This window comes from Astatotilapia calliptera, chromosome 17 (assembly GCF_900246225.1).
Source record: "Astatotilapia calliptera chromosome 17, fAstCal1.2, whole genome shotgun sequence".
In the NCBI taxonomy this organism is placed as follows: Eukaryota; Metazoa; Chordata; class Actinopteri; order Cichliformes; family Cichlidae; genus Astatotilapia; species Astatotilapia calliptera.
The window spans coordinates 32108017-32127134 of NC_039318.1; the positions used below are offsets into that span (position 1 = coordinate 32108017).

The 19118-nt window shown below is 41.3% G+C and overlaps 1 protein-coding gene across 2 annotated transcripts; it reads left to right on the forward strand.

The window, feature by feature from the left end:
- The first annotated feature begins 4100 nt into the window (after positions 1 to 4100).
- Positions 4101 to 18308, forward strand: tmem168a (transmembrane protein 168a). 2 transcript variants are annotated; one of them, XM_026147506.1, is made up of 6 exons: positions 4101 to 4201; positions 5496 to 6462; positions 6544 to 6819; positions 8177 to 8319; positions 13565 to 13842; positions 16987 to 18308. In XM_026147506.1, exons 2-6 carry the CDS (start codon positions 5635 to 5637, stop codon positions 17535 to 17537), a joined length of 2076 nt encoding a protein of 691 aa, XP_026003291.1. In that variant the 5' UTR covers positions 4101 to 4201; positions 5496 to 5634; the 3' UTR covers positions 17538 to 18308. The 2 variants fall into 2 exon arrangements, with proteins under 2 accessions (XP_026003291.1, XP_026003292.1); XM_026147507.1 differs by lacking the exon at positions 4101 to 4201 and adding an exon at positions 4225 to 4768.
- The last annotated feature ends 810 nt before the right edge of the window (positions 18309 to 19118 follow it).

A 19118-nucleotide genomic window follows, 5' to 3' on the forward strand; every position in this document is an offset into this window, starting at 1 on the left:
TAACAAACATTCTCTTGTGAAATCTCTTATTATAGAAACATTTTCACATTTGAAAGTGTGTTCCGCCTGAACAGTTTCCTCATCTACTGCAACTATAACTGTGGAATGAAGGACGTCTTCTCTGTGTGCCTCATCTTCAGCGCTGGCCTCGTGTCTGCGATGCTGACAGGGGATAAAGCAGCGTAATAGCTGTTTGAATTGATCCCAGCCAAATGACAAGTCTTGACAGATAAGGCATTGTCCTTGTCCCGTGAAGATGGTTTGCCTTTTTGAGCAGGAAGCGACTGCAAATGGAGAATTTCACTTCCTTCCAGCATTAATCAGCTGAAGGGGATTTATTTTTTACATCCTTTGTTCGTCTAGTCCTGTGGGCACCTTCTGTCTTACCTCAGTTAAAAAAAAAAAAAAAAGCCACATTATTGCTAAAGGGAAAGGACAATTACTGTAATAACCTAAGATTTTACCAGCATGGTCCCCTTTTTGTTACTTTCTTTTCATAATACTTCATTATATAGTATGTCTTTATTTTTTTGGTCAGCTTAAAATGACTTTTCCATCTCCGGAAGAAACGAACCTGAACAAGCCTCTGACCTTACCTGCTGATGCATATTTCTCTATTCTCCCCGTCTCTCCCTCATCAACCTCTCTAACCATTCCTTTCCCCCCCTCACTGAACTCACTGGCCTTTTTTTTTCCGAAATTCATTTCAGCCTTGATAGATGTACTAAGCACCAACGGCTTTTGATTTAGGCTTCTGATGCAGTCTGCCTCTCCTAACATCCACTTTGGGTGCAACGCTCCATCACATTGATTTCTGTGAAGATGAAACTCTGATTGAAAAGACTTCTCCTGGCAGCCGGAGGGGGCCGTGCGTGCGTCTTGCACCGTTACCGCATATGAAGCAGGACCCTTCGATCACATAACTGCCCACTGAAGTGATGCCAGTGCCTATTTTAACTTATTTATGTAAAAATCAGTTCTACCTCACTTCCTCTAACATTTATTCTGAACTGTCAAGATAAAGGACACAAAGAGACAATCTGTAATTAAATGCTCACATCTCGGGCATTTGCACAGCAGTGCTTACAGAGCGTGATGGGAAAGGTAGAAATAGTTTTTTATTTTATTTCCTTCTCAAGTCTTTTAATGCTTTTCACATCACAGCTACTGTTTTTATCCAGCAGTCTTTGTACTTGGATGATGATTCTGCAGCATGCTGTTTCTTTTTCAATGCCAGTGTTCAGCAGAAAGCAGTGTGCCAAGGTTGAAATCTTCATGCCAGAGTTGAGAATTCACATCCCATCTCAGAACAAGTGGTAATGTTCTTTATTTTATTTTTTTCAAGTTGCTTGGCATATGGCAGGAGGAGCAAAGAGCTTCTGGATCCTGACTTGTCATTACCATTGTAAATTAATATTTATATGGCTCAGGCTGGCTTTGGTGTCTATGTGTGGGTCGCTGCATGACTGTGGCTGGTGCAGGTGGAAGTGTGTCTGACATAAGAATGAAGGTAGCCTTTGCATAATTCAGAAGAACCTGTCTCCTTTAGTGTCCTATATCCCTTTCTACCCTCTCTCCTCTGCCTTTCTCTCAGTTCCACGTCTCCACCTACATTTAACCTTCCCCATTTTAAATATAACCTTCTCTACCGCCCCGACTGTCTGCATGTGTATCTGTTTTTTGTTTTTCTTTTAATATTTTGCAGCGCTTTAACCCCAGAGAGGTGATAACATAGGTGCACTATTCATGAGCAAGTGCTTTTCAGATCCGCCTTTCCTTTTAGAAGGGGATCATTATACCCGGCCGGCACACCCATGACAGTTTGGGGAAATGATTTGATCATCAGATTATTTAAATATGAATGAATGCAAGGCTCTGAATTAAATAAATATGGCGATTCCTTCATTTTATTACCTATCTTGTTCTTCACACGGAAATAAATGGCTTCTGGTTGAATTAGCAGGGGCACTAATGACCTCTTGGTCGTCATCAACAGAAGACTTCTTTGGGTAGCTGGCTTATCTTTGCGAGGAATGAAGAACAACTCAGAGAACGTGTACATAACTTTAGTTTTTACAACTAATAGTGCAAGTTCCAATCTTTGATGTGCTTTCACCAGACTAGCAGGTTGTTACAACCTTTGTGCCAGAGAGATGCTACATTTCCAGGTTATCAAAAGCCAGGGCACCACATTGTTGTAAAAAGCACTGGCATCAGTCAGCTTCTTTTGTTCCCTTTCACAGCAATGCAAGTAAACAGAAAAGCCTCTGTCAACCCTTTGTAATGTTGTCCAGGAGGTTCATAACTAGAACAAAGACACTCTGCTGTGAATAATGTAATTTGAACTCCATCCACAGTAAGAGAATTTATACATAAGTGGAAAACATTAGAGACAGCTGTCAATCTTCCATGGAGTGGACATCCCAAAGGTCAAACTGCGCAATGCTCGGAAAAAGTACAAAAAAAATCCAAGAGTGACATCTGAGATTCTGCAGACCTCATTTAGCATGTTACATGTCAAAGTTTATAAAAGTACAATTAGAAACAAACCAACCAAGCATAGATCATTTGTAAAGATTGCCGGGAGAAAAACCTCTCTTTAAAACTGGGTTACTATAGTTGTTTTTAATTCAGTTTAGTTTTCATTGGTTTCCGGAGTGGATTTGCTCATTTCAGTTTGCATGAAAATGTTTAGTTTTAGTTTAATTATTATAGTAGGGATGGGCAAGATCTGAGGCAAGATTTAGGAAAATCTTGCCACAGTCTTGTAGATATTCAAAGTCCCAATAAGCATGTTCATCAAAGCCTCATCAGGTAAGCTGAAAAACCAAATTTTGCCAAAGTAGCTAATACTAAAACTAATATTTCCTCTCCATTTTTTTTAAATTTTCTTTTAGTTTAGTGGTCAGTTAGTTCTACTTAATTTTTTGACATTCAATTTTCTATTTTTATTTTAGCAAACAATTTTTTTTTGTTTCATATCTAGTTTTTGTTTTTAGTTTAGTTTTAGTTAACTGTAAAGAACATGACTGCATGACTTAGGTAATCAAAGTTACATCTGTGATGTCCGTGAACTTCTCCATATATCGGTGAATTCAAACCTCAATAACGTGAAGCAAGGGAGAGCTGCACTGTAAAGGAGAGCTGGCCTAAATTCCTTCACAGTGATATGTGAATGTGATGAAGGAATACAGAAAACGATTACTGGAAGTTATTGCTGCTAAAGGTTGTTCTACAAGCAAGGATCATGGAGTGTTTTTAATTTTTCCACACACTGCTTCTGGATTTGACTTAGTATATGTGAAGTAAATAATTACATGTTTTATGTCATGTTTTGTAGATCATCTGAGACTATATTTACCTAATTTTAGAATTTGCTCAGGATCAGGTTGATTTGATCATGTGCTGATATGTAAAACCTCAGAGCTGACATAGGATTGTCAATTTAACAATGATTACAGATTCTTCATTTTAGGATGATGATAATTTTGAGTTCACTAGTTTTCAGGTCAAAGAAATTTCAAATTAAAGAAAATAACGAACATTAAATCACTATTTAAAGGTTGTTATCAGCCATATACATTATATCATACTAGGGCTGTGTGCATAAGTCAAGTGGGCTAAATCACTGTGTGTTCCCAGTTGTGCCTTCTGTAAACATCTGATCAAAGCAGCACTTTCTCTCACATGCATCAACCATACATCATCACTGCCATCTTGTCGCAAATGTACCTGTATAATATTTGCATCAGAAAACAGACCGAGAAAAAATATAACAAACATGATATAACGAACATGGTGCCAGCTACTGTACAGTACAATAAAGCCCCGCTAAATGGGCATATAGTATATGCGTATGTGTAATTAGTAGTGACATGCACATGTTACACAACACTTAGAACATGTGTTTGTATTTGTTTTCAACTTAAGGACGCTGCCACAACTATCAGTGACCTTATGTGACCTTGTTCTTTCGTACATATTTGAAAAGTAGGCTAACGAAGATTTTATTTGTTTAATTTTAGTTCCGTTTAGTTTTGTCTGTTTACTAATTTAATGCATAAGCTCAGAGCGACCTTAAAAAAATGCCTCGCCACAATTAATTCTGTGGGAAAAGCGAAGGTACGTTCATTTCGACACTTGCGAGGTGCCGTAGTACAGAACCCGGAAGTACGGATGATTTCACCCAAACAATCAACATGTAAGCAATATTTGACGATAAAGACATTACATACAGTTTTATATTTGAAGGCTCGTGGTTGTGTTGGCAGTTTTAGCCACTGCACTAAATCGTGCACTAGCAAACTAGTTTACTGTTTACAAAGAGGGAGCAGGCAGGGCTAAGTTAAAACTTCCCGTCTGCTATAGTGCCACATCGTCACTCACTGACAGCAAGGCTATAGTTGGTTTGTTAGTCAGTTAGTTAGTTAAAGGGTTTGTTTGGGTAGAAAACGGATACGAATTGATTAGTTTACCTCGACTGTGTAATCAACCGCTGTCAAAATGTTGTCATTTTAAAGAGTGTTAGCATAGAAAATTGTGATCCCGATGGAAGGAGAACTACACTCAAATTAGCTGTGACTAAAGAGTATTTCCTCATTCTTCTGTACAAAACCAATACAGACTCCGTTTATTTGATATTAACGCTGTTGTTCCTTGATGTTACTGAAGACGTTTATGTATGACTCCAAAGGATTTATAAGAGAGACACATGGAAGTCAAAGAATCCAGAATCTGTGAGAGAATTTCACAACAGCAAAGATCGAAGGTAGTGATCGAAATATAATACGAGTAAACAGTATTAATGGGATTTTATCAATGATTGTATACAGAATGTTTCTGCAGTCATTGTGACCATTGAAGTTGAAGTTAAGTTGCATAGGTCTTCTAGATTTAATTCTGGACAGCTATGGATCAGACCACAGATCAGTAATGGTTTGATAATTCTTGCTGCCTGCCTGTCTCCCTGATAGTCCTGATTAATGATTAAGATTTGTATACATTTAAAGTGCAGTGTTTCCCACAGACTCTGTTTGGGGCAGGTGAAGGGACCGCTGTCATGTACTGTAGCTGGTGACATTAGTTCTAGTCCTACTTTGCATCCCTTACAAGTCTTCCACATTGCTGCAGGTTCTGGTTAGAGCGGCTCTCCGGATCACAGGGGAAAAGCAGAGGAAGGACTGATTTCACCAGAGTGTGGGACAAGCAAGCCGTTGGGGAATGTAGGGGCCTGGGTTAGCTGGTTAGCAGTGATTGTCAACTGGGAATTGTGAATGGCGTTAAAGTCACTGATGTAAAAAAAAAAAGTAATTAAAAATTTGCAAAAATTAGTCGCTAAAATATTTCTTGCGCAACTAATATGCCAGGGCGCGCCGCCCAGATAGTCTCTGCATGGGGAAACACTAAAGTGCCTGCCTTTTGTACATAAGTTTGGACTATGTGACGAATGTACCGTATAATGCACTCACACTGTTTCTTTTTTTATTTCCACGCAGGGGTTGATTTTTGCTGAAAGTCATCAAGAGGCACCATCCTCCATGTGGCAAACCTCTGTGGAAGTATAAAGAAGGTGGCTGGAGGAAATTAATTATTTGATAGTTAAACTGCTTTTAAATAAGAACATCCACGTCAGCCATGGCTCGGGAGGAAGAGGAGCTGACAGTCAGTGCACCAAAGGAGGTGGACGTGTTTAAATCAGTGCATTGTCTGGGTTACCTGTCCAGCTTCAATCTCCTTGTGGCAGTCTGTGTTGGCATGTACGTACGCTGGGAGGTGACATGGGAACCCATGATTCTGGTTATCTTCATTCTGGGCCTCTTTGTCCTGGGAATTGCCAGTATCCTCCATTACTACTTTGCTATGGAAAACGCCAGCCAGAGCTTATTCCATTTGTGGTTCGGCTTTCTCCTTGGACTTTTGTGTTTCCTCAACAGCCCCGCCTTGGATTCAAATGTCAAAGAACTGGTCGCAAACTATCTCCTCCTAGCCAGTGTAGTTATGAAAGCAGTATGGGCCCTAACTGAGCGAATATGCTGCTCCATCTGCTACAAATCCACCTTGCTAACATCAGTAGAGTTACTGGAGCTTCTAGGATTTGGTATTGCAAGCACTACCATGCTTCTTCACAAGTCAGTGGCCATAATAGGCTTGGTAGTGGCCCTCGGTGCTCTCATTGTGGACTTGAGGATGAAATCCCTCCTAGCTTTGGCCAATTTGATCAGTTTTGCCTTGGTTACTTCTCTTGTGTTTTTCCAGGCCTTAGGCATTAATGCCAACCCTTATGCCTTAGGCTGCTACCTGGGCAGGCTGCTCTGTGAGCCTGTGTTGGATGTGTACTTCAGTGGGTTAGGCCCCACGGAGCGCTGGATGCCTGTGCTCTCCATGGGGAAGGTGTGGAGGAAGCTGTCCTTGTTTCCTCTGAGTCTGACTGAGATAGCCTTCTTTGTCCTTGCTGCTTTAAAGGTACACTTATAGCTATATTACAAATATTGAGGGTTTATTTTCATTATTTTTTTATTTAAACTTTTGTTTTGTCTTTCATAGCTTGGTTACTTGGACCTGTGGTATCTGGTCATCCCAGGTTTCTGTCTGTTTGGTCTTTTCTGGTCCATCTGCCACATCATTTTGCTGATCACAATATGGGGCTTTCACACTAAGCTGAGTGACTGTCAGAAGGCTTGGCGCGCCCAGCGGTTGAGTAGCCGGAGTCTGGACCAGGTCATGGCCTCCCGAGGCATCCGACATTTCTGCCTCATCTCAGAGCGACTGGTGTTCTTTAGTTTGTTGTCAACAGTGATACTCGGGGCTGTGTCCTGGCAGGTAAGACCCATGAATGAAAAGTAGATAAGACAAAAATGTTTAAATCTGCAAAGCAGGGTTGGATTGTTCTGTTTGATTTTCTATGAAAACTGCCATAGCATAGAAAGCATTATCCTACTCTTGTTATATTGCTGAGGTCCAAGGTTATGTTAGTCTTAGGCACTCTTTTTAATCATTTGCACTTTGGTAGTCGTGAAAAGGCCTCTATAAACATATAATACCCATGTTGGATACTGTGTGGAAGCATTCTAGTGGCAGTGTGTAGTTAATAGTTGCTCCCCAAACTCAGGGACTTCTGCTCTCATGCGAAACCAATTTAATTATACTTTAATATCCTTATCTGCTTGCATAAAGAGCAGCAATAACTTATTTAGCCCTATTAGACATTTACCTTGTAAGATTCTCATGGGCCCAAGTTCTAATTTGGGATGTGCACATTGTTGATGTCAGTTTCAAATTTGCCTGAGAAGGTGGAAGAAAGCTAGTGTTTAGCTTTTGTGTGTTTTGATGTTTTACGGCTGTGAAATTTTGTATTGCACACAGAAAACATAACTGGAAGATTAATGCAGTCTGTTGTAGAATCAGCAAGCCTTTGTGAAACAACGAATATTAAGAAAGCCAATCGAATATTTATGTTTACAGCTATAGTTGGTGAGCATTACGTTGGATTCAGTACTTTCTGACGAGCTTACATGTGAGATCCACCCAAAAAAAGATTTTGCCTACTTGTGTGTGTGTGTGTGTGTGTGTGTGTGTGTGTGTGTGTGTGTGTGTGTGTGTGTGTGTGTGTGTACATTGCATGTATTATAATTTCCTTTTATCAAAGTCAGTGTGGTAATGCATTTCAAAGTGTGGAATGAATGAAAAGCAGAATATTGCTTTTGTGAAACTGTATAAGAGTGATTTCCCTATTCAGAAGGCAGCTTTTGAATGCATAACTTAGTGCCAAGCTCTCATAAGAAACCCACCACTTCCACAGCTTTGGGCAAATTGATCATCAGCCGAGAATGATGATAGCAAAGACGGCTTTCGTACTGTATTGTGATTTCTGTGGTTTTAATGCTGCTATTTTAGGCTCTGGAAGAGGCTACCCTAAAATACAAGCTCAAATGCTGCAGTAATTATTCTGCTTTGGATTGACATTTGTGAAGTATGTTTATTCTAGTGTCTTTCACAACACTGTGTATCCATTTAGTTAGGTCCTTTCATGTTTTGTCCTGCGATAATAGCACAGTGTCAGTACCATGTTGTGTAACTGTCTTGCCGAGTGTCAACACCAATTAAGTGAGTCTGATTACCGCCGGTACAAGCTGTAAATGTTGAATGAAAGTGACTCTGATTCTTTGGCTTTTTGCAGCCCTCCAACGGTCTCTTTCTCAGTGCTTTGCTGGTGGTGCTGCCTCTCGAGTCTCTGGCGCATGGTTTGTTCCACGAGCTGGGCGGCTGCCTGGGAGGAACTTGTGCTGGCTACGCCCTGGTTGTACCTACCACTTACTGCAGGTACACCCTTCAGTTAAACTGTTTTGATTGGGAATATCCTCTGTTGTGGATGGTTTGGTTTGGGGGCTAAAAAATTTATTTGTTACTTGAGAAAAACAAAATGTAAACAGAATGCCCAAATCACGTTTTTAAAGCCCAGAAAGGAATCTGTAAATGTCCCTTTTATTCCCATCAACACGTGAAAATCAGTGTTTCAGGACATTCACATTGGTTTTACATATGGGAACAAAAAGCTGGCAATAACACCTACATATACATATACATATATATATATATATATATATATATATATATATATATATATATATATATATATACTCAATGGGGATGTGGCGTACAACACTAGAGGCCAACTCCAAGCCCATAGCACAAGTCACCATCAAGTGCGGGATCTACCAAGGAGATGCTCTGTCCCCACTGCTGTTCTGCATAGGCCTGAACCCCCTCAGTGAGATCATTAACAAGACTGGCTACGGATACCGACTACGGAACGGAGCAGTTGTCAGCCACCTCCTGTACATGGATGACATCAAGCTGTATGCCAAGAGTGAACGAGACATCGATTCACTGATCCACACTACCAGGCTATACAGCAATGACATTGGAATGTCGTTCGGACTGGAGAAGTGTAGTCGGATGGTAACAAAGAGAGGGAAGGTAGTCAGAACTGAGGGGATTGAACTACCAGAAGGCAACATTGCAGACATAGAGGACAGTTACAAGTACTTGGGGATCCCGCAGGCGAATGGGAACCATGAAGAGGCCGCTAGAAAAGCTGCAACCACCAAGTACCTGCAGAGGGTCAGGCAAGTCCTGAGGAGTCAGCTGAATGGTAAGAACAAGATCCGGGCCATCAACACGTACGCCCTGCCCGTGATCAGGTACCCTGCTGGGGTAATAGGCTGGCCAAAGGAGGAGATAGAAGCCACTGACATAAAGACAAGAAAGCTCCTTACCATGCATGGAGGGTTTCACCCCAAGTCCAGCACCCTGAGGCTGTACGCTAAGCGGAAGGAAGGGGGCCGGGGACTGGTGAGTGTCAGCACCACAGTCCAGGATGAGACAAGGAACATCCAAGAATACATTGGGAAGATGGCCCCAACTGACCGAGTGCTCAGTGAATACCTCAGGCAGCAGAAACCCAAGAAAGAGGAGGGAGACGAGGAACCATCATGGAAGGACAGGCCCCTGCACGGTATGTACCACCGGCAGATAGAGGAGGTGGCTGATATCCAGAAATCCTACCAGTGGCTGGACAAAGCTGGACTGAAAGACAGCACAGAGGCACTAATCATGGCAGCACAAGAACAAGCTCTGAGCACAAGATCCATAGAGGCTGGGGTCTATCACACCAGGCAAGACCCCAGGTGCAGGCTGTGTAAAGATGCCCCAGAGACAATCCAGCACATAACAGCAGGGTGCAAGATGCTAGCAGGCAAGGCATACATGGAACGCCATAACCAAGTGGCCGGCATAGTGTACAGGAACATCTGTGCCGAGTATAACCTGGAAGTCCCGAGGTCAAAATGGGAGATGCCCCCAAGGGTGGTGGAGAATGACCGAGCTAAGATCCTGTGGGACTTCCAGATACAGACGGACAAAATGGTGGTGGCTAACCAACCGGACATAGTGGTGGTAGACAAACAGAAGAAGACGGCCGTAGTGATCGATGTAGCGGTTCCGAATGACAGCAATATCAGGAAGAAGGAACACGAGAAGCTGGAGAAATACCAAGGGCTCAGAGAAGAGCTCGAGAGGATGTGGAGGGTGAAGGTAACGGTGGTCCCCGTGGTAATCGGAGCACTAGGTGCGGTGACTCCCAAGCTAGGCGAGTGGCTCCAGCAGATCCCGGGAACAACATCAGAGATCTCTGTCCAGAAGAGCGCAGTCCTGGGAACAGCTAAGATACTGCGCAGGACCCTCAAGCTCCCAGGCCTCTGGTAGAGGACCCGAGCTTGAAGGATAAACCGCCCGCAGGGGCGTGCTGGGTGTTTTTTTTTATTCATTTATTTATTTATTTTTTCAATTTCAGCTGAAAGTTTAAAAAATGCAATCAAACTGTTACAAATGAGAATCGTCAACTAGAAACTTGGACTGATCTGCTTGTTTTTCCTATAAAAAAAATATGATTGTTGCTGATCAAATAATAATTGCTGTACAGTCACTTTGAAGTCCTGTGTATTATCAGAGCATGCTGGAGACAAATGTGAGCAAATGTGTCCAACAATTAAAGCTTGGCATATATTGGATCACGCAACAGGACAGTGATACCAAGCACAGCAGTAAACGTCCTCCACAACGATATGAGAGAGTGGTAAAATCGTACAGAAAAACATTAGTTCAAGTTATTACTGCTAAATGGTGTTTTACAAGCTGTTTTCTACATGACAGCATAAAGACTTGTGTGAACTTTGGGTTTCAAATGACATCACACACTGAGAACATACAGCTTCTCCTTAACTGCCAGGTAAGCAAAGCTATGCTCAGCATACTCGACTAATCTCCACGTACTGCATGTACAGTAAACCCGAGCAAAATGCAGCGATGGAGCATTCCCACATTCAGACGCACTCAGCCGATGTCAAAGCCTTTACCACTCTCACCAGGAGTGGTAAACATGATCATTCTTCCGAACGTTCTCCTCACTTAACAAAAAACCAATGGGATAAATAGGCCAATAACTGCATAAACATAGCGCTAATGCTTGGGCCCTTGAGGGATCATTCCACCGATCCCTCCTCAGCATACCAAGTTATTCAGATGCACCCGTTTGCTGTTAGCCGCATCTGATGTTTCCACCACAGCCCACTCTGTTGACCATGCATTTTTTTCTTAATCACTTTATTTTTGAAGATGCCGCCATGCCTCATCATCTTAAACACCAAAAGCTAGCCATCAGTTATAAATATTTCCACATTCAAGAGCTCTTCAGCCATCCTGTTTGGGTTTTTTTTTTTTCTTATGTAATTATTGAATTATTGAACCTTTTAGTTAAAAGTTAGCTTTTTCGGTTAAATGGGATATCAATCTTAGTAGAGTCTAACGGTCTAGGAGATTTTGAATGCTGGCCCATGTCGTATTGGAGTCTTAGATGCTCTGTATGCAAGGCCGCATGTGCAGGATCCATAGGGAGGACTTGGAGCATGATGAGAATGCAGCAGAGTATAATCGACTGTTTGATGGCTGCAGATCATGTTTTCACAATGACAAGATTCCCTCTGGGAGATTACCGAGATATGGGTGAAAAGCCGAGGCACACATGCAACAACAGCAATGGTGAAACAACAGGAAGATAAACAAAAGAGGAGGGGTGATGTTGTTAACTTTGATAGAAGGTGGTGGTTAAAAGGGAAAAAAATGGACAGAGATAGCAAAGAAAGGGGAGGGAGAGGTGAAGCTGTGAAAGGGCTACGGAGGAAAGGATTGGATTTTTTTTAAGGATGAAAGAGAGAGTGTCACAGGGGAAGATGTGGTTGGAATCTCAAACCACAGGCCCTTACTCTCCTGGGCGTCATGAGATCTAAAAAGATTAGATGGGTTTGGGGGAAATGATGAGCTCACAAAGTCATGCTCAGGTTGCATTTTCTGCATTTTCTGATCAGGTGTAGTGTGTTTTTATAGCTAGCCTCAATTGTTATCATCATTAAGGTAATTGTTCATCGAACTTCCTTTGAGGACAGGAGTACTGCCTCGCTGTCAACCGATAACATCCATTTATTTGTCTCATAGCTGTAAAAACAAAAGCATCACTCTTCAGGCGTTTATTCGATAAACTTCCCCTTGGCAGGTTAAAGGGGAAAGCGTGGGCACGCGGCATAATATGATGGCTGATGTATGCAGGTGTTTGCAAGAATGACTTATGACTTTTTGAATAACTTCGAGCCCGCAGACACTGTAGAAAGCTGTTTCATAGGTATATGGATTCTTTCTCTGTGTTTCACAGCTTACTTTCTGTAACCTGTATCCACTCTCACTTTTATAAAATTACCTCGTCCGTAGGTATACACATGGAATCCTCCAAAAAGACACAATGATTTTCCAAATAAATTTGTTATGAAAAAATTATTTTCTCCAATGGAAGTAAAAATAATGTATGTTGTACTGCATTTAACAGTGCTAGTAACAAAAGTAGTGCAATAAGCTGCCCACAATATTGATATACAATAGAGAGATCCTATGAAATTACACTGCAAGATATCCGTCTACCAGTATGGTATTCTGGTCCATCTATCCACCCATTTTCTGCCAATTATCTGGGGCAGAGACCCCACCTGCAGCCACATCCTATACGTCTTCTGAGACAACACAGATGTATTCCCAAGCAAGCCAAGAAATGATCCATGTATCCTGCTTCTTCCCTGTGGCCCCCTTGAGGTATGGAGGAAGCTCATTTCCACCTCTTACATCCACAATCTCTTTGTTTCACTACCCAGACCTTATGGTTGTAAGTGAGGGTAGGAAAGTAGATACTCCAGTAAATTGTTAGTTTCGCTCTCACTTCACAACAACAGAACGGCACTGCATCTGTGCCAATCTGCCCCTTCAATCTCCCCCTACGTGTGAACAAACTCCTTCATTTAGGGAAGCAACTTTGGTCACTTTATTTATAATTACTCTGGTAAGTCATATTCGTGGGGGAACCTGTTCAGAGCTCTTTCATGATTCAGTGAAAACATGCTTGGCAGGAGCGAATTAGTAATCACATGGCAGAGGGAGTGATATGACTTATTTGATATTGATTTAATCCCTAGTTAATAACGTGTTATGAAATTGTGTTTGGAAAATCGCCCTTAAGAGTAAGAATGGTGCTTTTATAAATTGAGTATGAGTATATATTTAACCTGTTTTTGTCATCCTACTCTGTTCTCCTTTGTACCATCTCATTTTTTGCTACTTTTTTATTTGCTTTCATTCTTTATTTCCTTCTCATCCTTGAGGCTAATGTCATTTCCTCCAGTAGCGATCCCTCGCTGGTACTTTTTGCATCTCCTATTCCCCCATCTCCTTTTATCCTCTCTTCTCTGTCTCCTCTCTCCCCAACAAGGGAGACAGCTACTCCACCCTGGTATGTCAATCTATCAACTTCTCACTCAGAAAGTAGATAAATAAATAAGTACACACCACTCCCCACCACCCTCCCCTTCTGCTGACAAGCCACCTAACTTGAGCCTCCCTCTGAGTAGATAAATAAGATAAACATCAACAAGTCTTTTCTCACAGCCTTTCATCTTTCTCTTTCACCCAGCGCTGGTGGCCAGCCCACTCTCTTACCACCTGAGCAGGTGGAGCTATTGAATCTGCGCTCCACAGGCATGCTGAACAACATCCAGCGCCTCTTCTCCCACCACATGATTCAGACATTCGGCTGTGACTACTCTACTAGCGGTGTCACCCTGGAGGCTGTACTTACAAAGTTGCGCAACTTTCTGGAGCTTCGTACGGCAGACGGACCACGACATGACACCTATTTGATATTCTACAGTGGGCACACGCACAAAGGCTCCGGCTCCTGGGCTCTGTCAGGTGAAGGCCACAGATCCATGTTGTTATTGCTTTATTTTTCAATGTTTTTAAGTCTTGGAAAGTGGTCATACTTCATAGTCCATTCACATTCATTTAATTCCTAAATGTACTAGTGAGGCAAATAAAAAGAATGCATCCACGTAAGTATACAGCTTCAACTTCACCAGCTACAACTACAGATATTTCAGTATATAAATCCAGGGGATATTTAAACACCATTCAGCAAAGAGAATACATAATTAATAGAGCCTAACCAATATATCCAGAGTCCCAATGCATCGGAGCACTGATATATTTGGCTATTTTCAGATATATTGGTATCGGAATTCATAATCACTGATAAATGAACATTTAAAAACTGATAAAGAAACTGGAGAGAGTTAGGCAGCTTGATATCTATCAAAAGAACATGGAGTCTGCGTTTACCCCTAGGTTGCAAGCTTTTCTTAAGACATCTTTTTCTGATGTCTCAGACTAAATGAAAGTCCAATGGTGTTGCTAGTGCTAGGTGGGGGAGGTGGGGGAAGTTATAATTATTTCAGTTTTATAGTCGTTCAGTAAATCATTTAGAAAGTTTTTGGACATCCAGTTCCTAGCTTCAGTCAGACAAGACCTCAAGTGGCAGGTAGCAGTGAAAACTAGCTCAGTGTTTTTCCTCAAGGACTACTGTGCTAATGATATATAAAGGGGACCCAAAACAGACCCATGGGGAACCCCACAAGATATAGGAGCATGAGAAGATGAGCCTTTGGGAGTTGTTACAGAAGATTTACTGATTAGTTACCAAGCAAGCATGGCATAAGTGTGATCCAGAAGAGACTAATGTGAATTAAGAAAAACATTGGGATCCACCATGTTATATAGGAGAATTCCTAGGTCAACATTTCAAGAGAGAACGATCCTTTCTTTGTAGATATTCTGATTTATTATTAAACATTACATGTTCAGACTCTATTAATTCATTAAATTAGATGAGATCAAATGGTTTGTACATTAACTTGAAGCTTTTTGTAGAACAAAAGAATCGCTTGTTTTGGCCTTCTCAGACATCTCTGCTGCTTATTTCCTTTTTTGGAAACTGAAAGAAGATTAAACTTGACACATTCAGTCCTCACAAATCAAATTTTAGGTGCATCATAAGTTGCATATCAGCTTTCTCTCTTCAAAGCTGTCGGGCAGTTTTAACATCTAAGCACACATAATTGACGAAGATGTAAATCAGTTAAAATACAGGAAAAAAAATCAACACAGAAGTAGAAGTGACTACAGAGCTGTTGTTTCAGATAGCATTAGGTAGATATTGTATTCTGACTGCAGTCTCATTTGCATTACAGTCTAATTTCCATTCCTTTCATTTTCCCATTCTCTCAGTCAATCAGACTGATTTGCAAGGAATCAGACAAGCAAGCGTAAAGAGTTGAAATTGCTATGAAGGACTCGGCACAGAAGTTTGGCTCCAGTAGAGACGATTCTGTGAAAGTTACAGAGAGTCTACTGTGACATGAGCGTTCCCTCAGCAGAAATGAGAATCACAGCAGGTCAACACAGTGTCAGCTCCAGCTCTTCAGAGATTACTTGACGTATTATCTCTGCGTGCTGCTGCAAATAGTAAAAAAAGAAAAAAAAATCCCCACCGAAAGCATAATCACTTCCCCTTAGTCACAATCCTGAAGGGTCGTTTTCAGTGGCATGCTCAGGGGATAACTGGAGACATTTTTGAAAAAGTGGGGTTGCTTCGACTGAAATTCAAATCAAATAAAGGATCCCTCTGGTTATTACGACCCACTGATGCAGTGTTGTCCACACTGGGATTCCTCAAAATAGTCTGGAAGTTCTCTGTTGATGACACTGGATGCATATATACAAATTTAGCTGTGCAGCAGATTCTCCAAATTGGCTCATGCTTGATGTTTTAGATATGTGAATAAAAGCCCATTTTCCCTTCTAAATATAAAGCAGTATGTGGCAAAGCTGCTTTGTATCCATAAATGGATTTCATTTTATTTTTCTCAGCCTCATTTATTTATTTATTTATTTATTTACTTACCTAGCACTGATGTTAGGAATAACAGAAATAATTTGGCAACAGACCTTCAATGTTTGTTCTCTGCCAAAATATACTAAATATAAATATACAGTCTATTAAGGTTGTTTTTGTCGTTGTGTCTGTTGCCGGGATGACAGGGGATTTTAAAGACAGTCCCTTGAGTAATAGTTGACAGATTCGATCCCTGCCAAGCTGCCATGTCCATCTATGGCCATATGTCCCAATGAATTGTCCTTGAACATGGAACTAAGTGAATAGCAGCTCGCTGACCTTCACTGTTTCTCTCTCAGAGAGTTTGGTAAATCAAACTAGTCATAGGATAGATTCCCAGTACGCGCTGTTCTTTCTGTTGACATTGTGGAGGACTATAAATACCTTGGAGTACACATTGACAATAAACTGGACTGGGCTAAAAACACCACAGCACTTTACAGGAAGGGCCAGAGTCGTCTCTATTTTTTGAGGCGACTGAGGTCCTTCAACATCTGCCAGAAAATGCTGAGGATTTTCTATGAGTCTGTTGTGGCCAGTGCGATCCTCTATGCTGTTGCATGCTGGGGGAGCAGGCTGAGGGTCGCAGATGCCAACAGACTTAATAAACTGATCCGTAAGGCCAGCAATGTTGTGGGGATGGAGCTGGACTCCCTCAAGGTGGTGTCGGAGAGGCGGATGCTGTCCAAGATAAAGACAATGTTGGATAACACCTCCCACCCACTCCATGACATGTTGGTCAGCCACAGGAGCTCGTTCAGTGAGAGACTGAGATTACCGAAAAGCACCACTGAACGACACAGGAAATCATTCCTGCCTGTGGCCATCTCCCTGTACAACGCATCCACTTAACACACTGTTTGCTGCTACAGCTACACATGTTTCTTTTCCAAATATTTATTTATAAGTGACTTATGTATGTATGTATGTATGTATATATGTATATATTGTACTATTCTTAGTTAGCGTATTGTCTGTCTTGTCTTAATGTTGGTTTAAAATGGAGCACTGTAACAAAAAATAATTTCCCCCAGGGATCAATAAAGTATTCTGATTCTGATTCTGATTCTTTCTCCTTCTTACTATCTAATCTCCTGTAACTGTAGGAGGTGAGAGTTTCCATCTGGCCCAGTTGCTGGAGCTGTGGAAGGAGAAGAACGCCGGCCACTGTTCCCGTCTCATTGTGGTCCTGGACACCGAATACTCCCTCCCTTGGGTCAAGGAAGTGCGCAGGGTGGAGGGCATTTATGTAGCCGTGCAGGGGGCTGAGCTGTCAGCCACCATGGTGGACCCCGAGGCTGGAGATATCCCCTTGCTCGGGGAATTCACTTCTGAGTGGGTGGAGTTCAACTGCAACCCAGCCAGCGACACCCAGTGGTCTGAAAAAGGGCGGACCGTGAGAGCTGTCTACAGTGTGTCCAAACGCTGGAGCGACTACACACTCCATCTTCCCACTGGAAGTGATGTAGCCAAGCACTGGAAGACCCACTTTCCTAAGGCTACATACCCCATGGTGCACCTGTCCAACTGGTGCTGTGGCCTTCACCTGTTTTGGTTATGTAGCACATGTCTGCGCTGCTTCAGGAGGTGTAAACTAGCCTGGTTCCCACCAGCTGTTTTGGACACTGGGCAAGGCATTAAACTGGTGCACTCATAGATAAAAGGGGAAGTTGTCAGATAGCTGAATCAGTAAATTCATAAAGGGTCCAACTCCAAGAAACTTTTTTGTCTTGTTACAGGGGAGCATTTTTATTGTTTTTGCCAGTTCTTGCTTTACAAATCCCAAAGTATGATGCAAATTTAGTTTCTAGTTTTGGACTTGAAATTTGGAATTGTGGAGTTGGGCCTTTCATGAATTAACCAGTTCAATTTTGAATCAGGATGTAGCAGCTGGGTATAAGATGTTTGTATAAAATTAAAAAAAAACTTGTGCTGCATACCAGTTATAATATCTATACAATCATATTTTATTTTAGTCTAAAATACTATAAATGATATAAAGGTTGGCCTTCAGTCAGCACCAGATTCCTTACATTTATTTTTGAAAAATGTTTATTTGCAGTGATTCAAGATATTGTGCCAAGTACATCACAAAAAGTCAATATTGGATTTCTGAGCCCAAAAGAATATTAAACTTAACAATCCCAGTAAATTAAATTGAAATAAAGAGTACTGAGGTATGATTGTAGTTTAATTAATTAGGACGAGGTCTAAGAACAGAAAACTCTCATCTTACTTGGCACTTTTCTTACTTTATGCTTATTTTAATTGTTATCTTATTTTATTGTCTCTGTTATTAATTGCATACAAAAACTTTGAATATGGTTTCTGTATCTTTGGAAGGGTTTTCACATTTTTCTTTTGTTACGGTGGGCCATTTTATGTATGATAAAGTGCCTTAAAGATAAATTTCGAATCATTTATAATATTGAGTCTTATTTTTTTTATGTTATCTACACTAAATAGGCTGTAGACTGCTTATAAAAGATGGACATAAACACATAGTGGTTACTGACATCTGGATGTGAAGCCTACACTTCTGTTGAGTTTCTGGTGATTTAGACCAAGAAATGGGAGCTCAGCAAGAAAGTGTTTACTGAGGTCATGGAACAAGGAAGGGCTATTTTCTCATAGATTTTTATGAGATACCATTAAAAAAAACCAAAAACAGAAGAGTCATGATGTGCTCTTCCCTTTTGTCGTCACCATCTAGATAAAGAAGCAAAGTCCATCTTTTATATACAGGCTCTGATGTGGATCCTCGCCTTCCTTTTACATAAACTCTGTGAACTGATGGAGCTCTCTTTCTAAAGCCTTTTACTTGAACTTGGTGACACCGTTGGTTATAATGTAGAGAGGTCTAACCACGATGCCAAGCTGCCACTCCTGTTGTGGGATTCTTTCCTGATTATTATTGAAGTATTCAAATGTGCAGCTATCTCTGCACTGAACAAAGGAATATGCATTGGCTGTGAGACAGCATATTATCGCCACACAATGGCCCTGTCCTCATCCTGTTTGTTTACACAGATCAATGGAAATTGAAGAAGTCATTTGCGCTATACAAACCCATTCAAGTTTTCTAGCCATTTGTGTTAGCCATGCTGTGAAGCAGTGCTTCATAAGGCAATGCGCCAAAGCATGAAGAAACTGTCATTGCTATGCATTTCTGCACTGAACTCCAAAAGCCATTGTGACCATTCTTTACATGCTGATTTGTACCTTTCTGTCTCACACA

Excerpts from the sequence above, each read along its gene's own strand:
- tmem168a (XM_026147506.1), top strand. The coding sequence starts at position 5,635 with ATGGCTCGGGAGGAAGAGGAGCTGACAGTCAGTGCACCAAAGGAGGTG. Across the intron at positions 6,463-6,543 it reads TTGTCCTTGCTGCTTTAAAG|CTTGGTTACTTGGACCTGTG; the intron begins GTACACTTATAG and ends TGTCTTTCATAG. Across the intron at positions 8,320-13,564 it reads GTACCTACCACTTACTGCAG|CGCTGGTGGCCAGCCCACTC; the intron begins GTACACCCTTCA and ends TCTTTCACCCAG.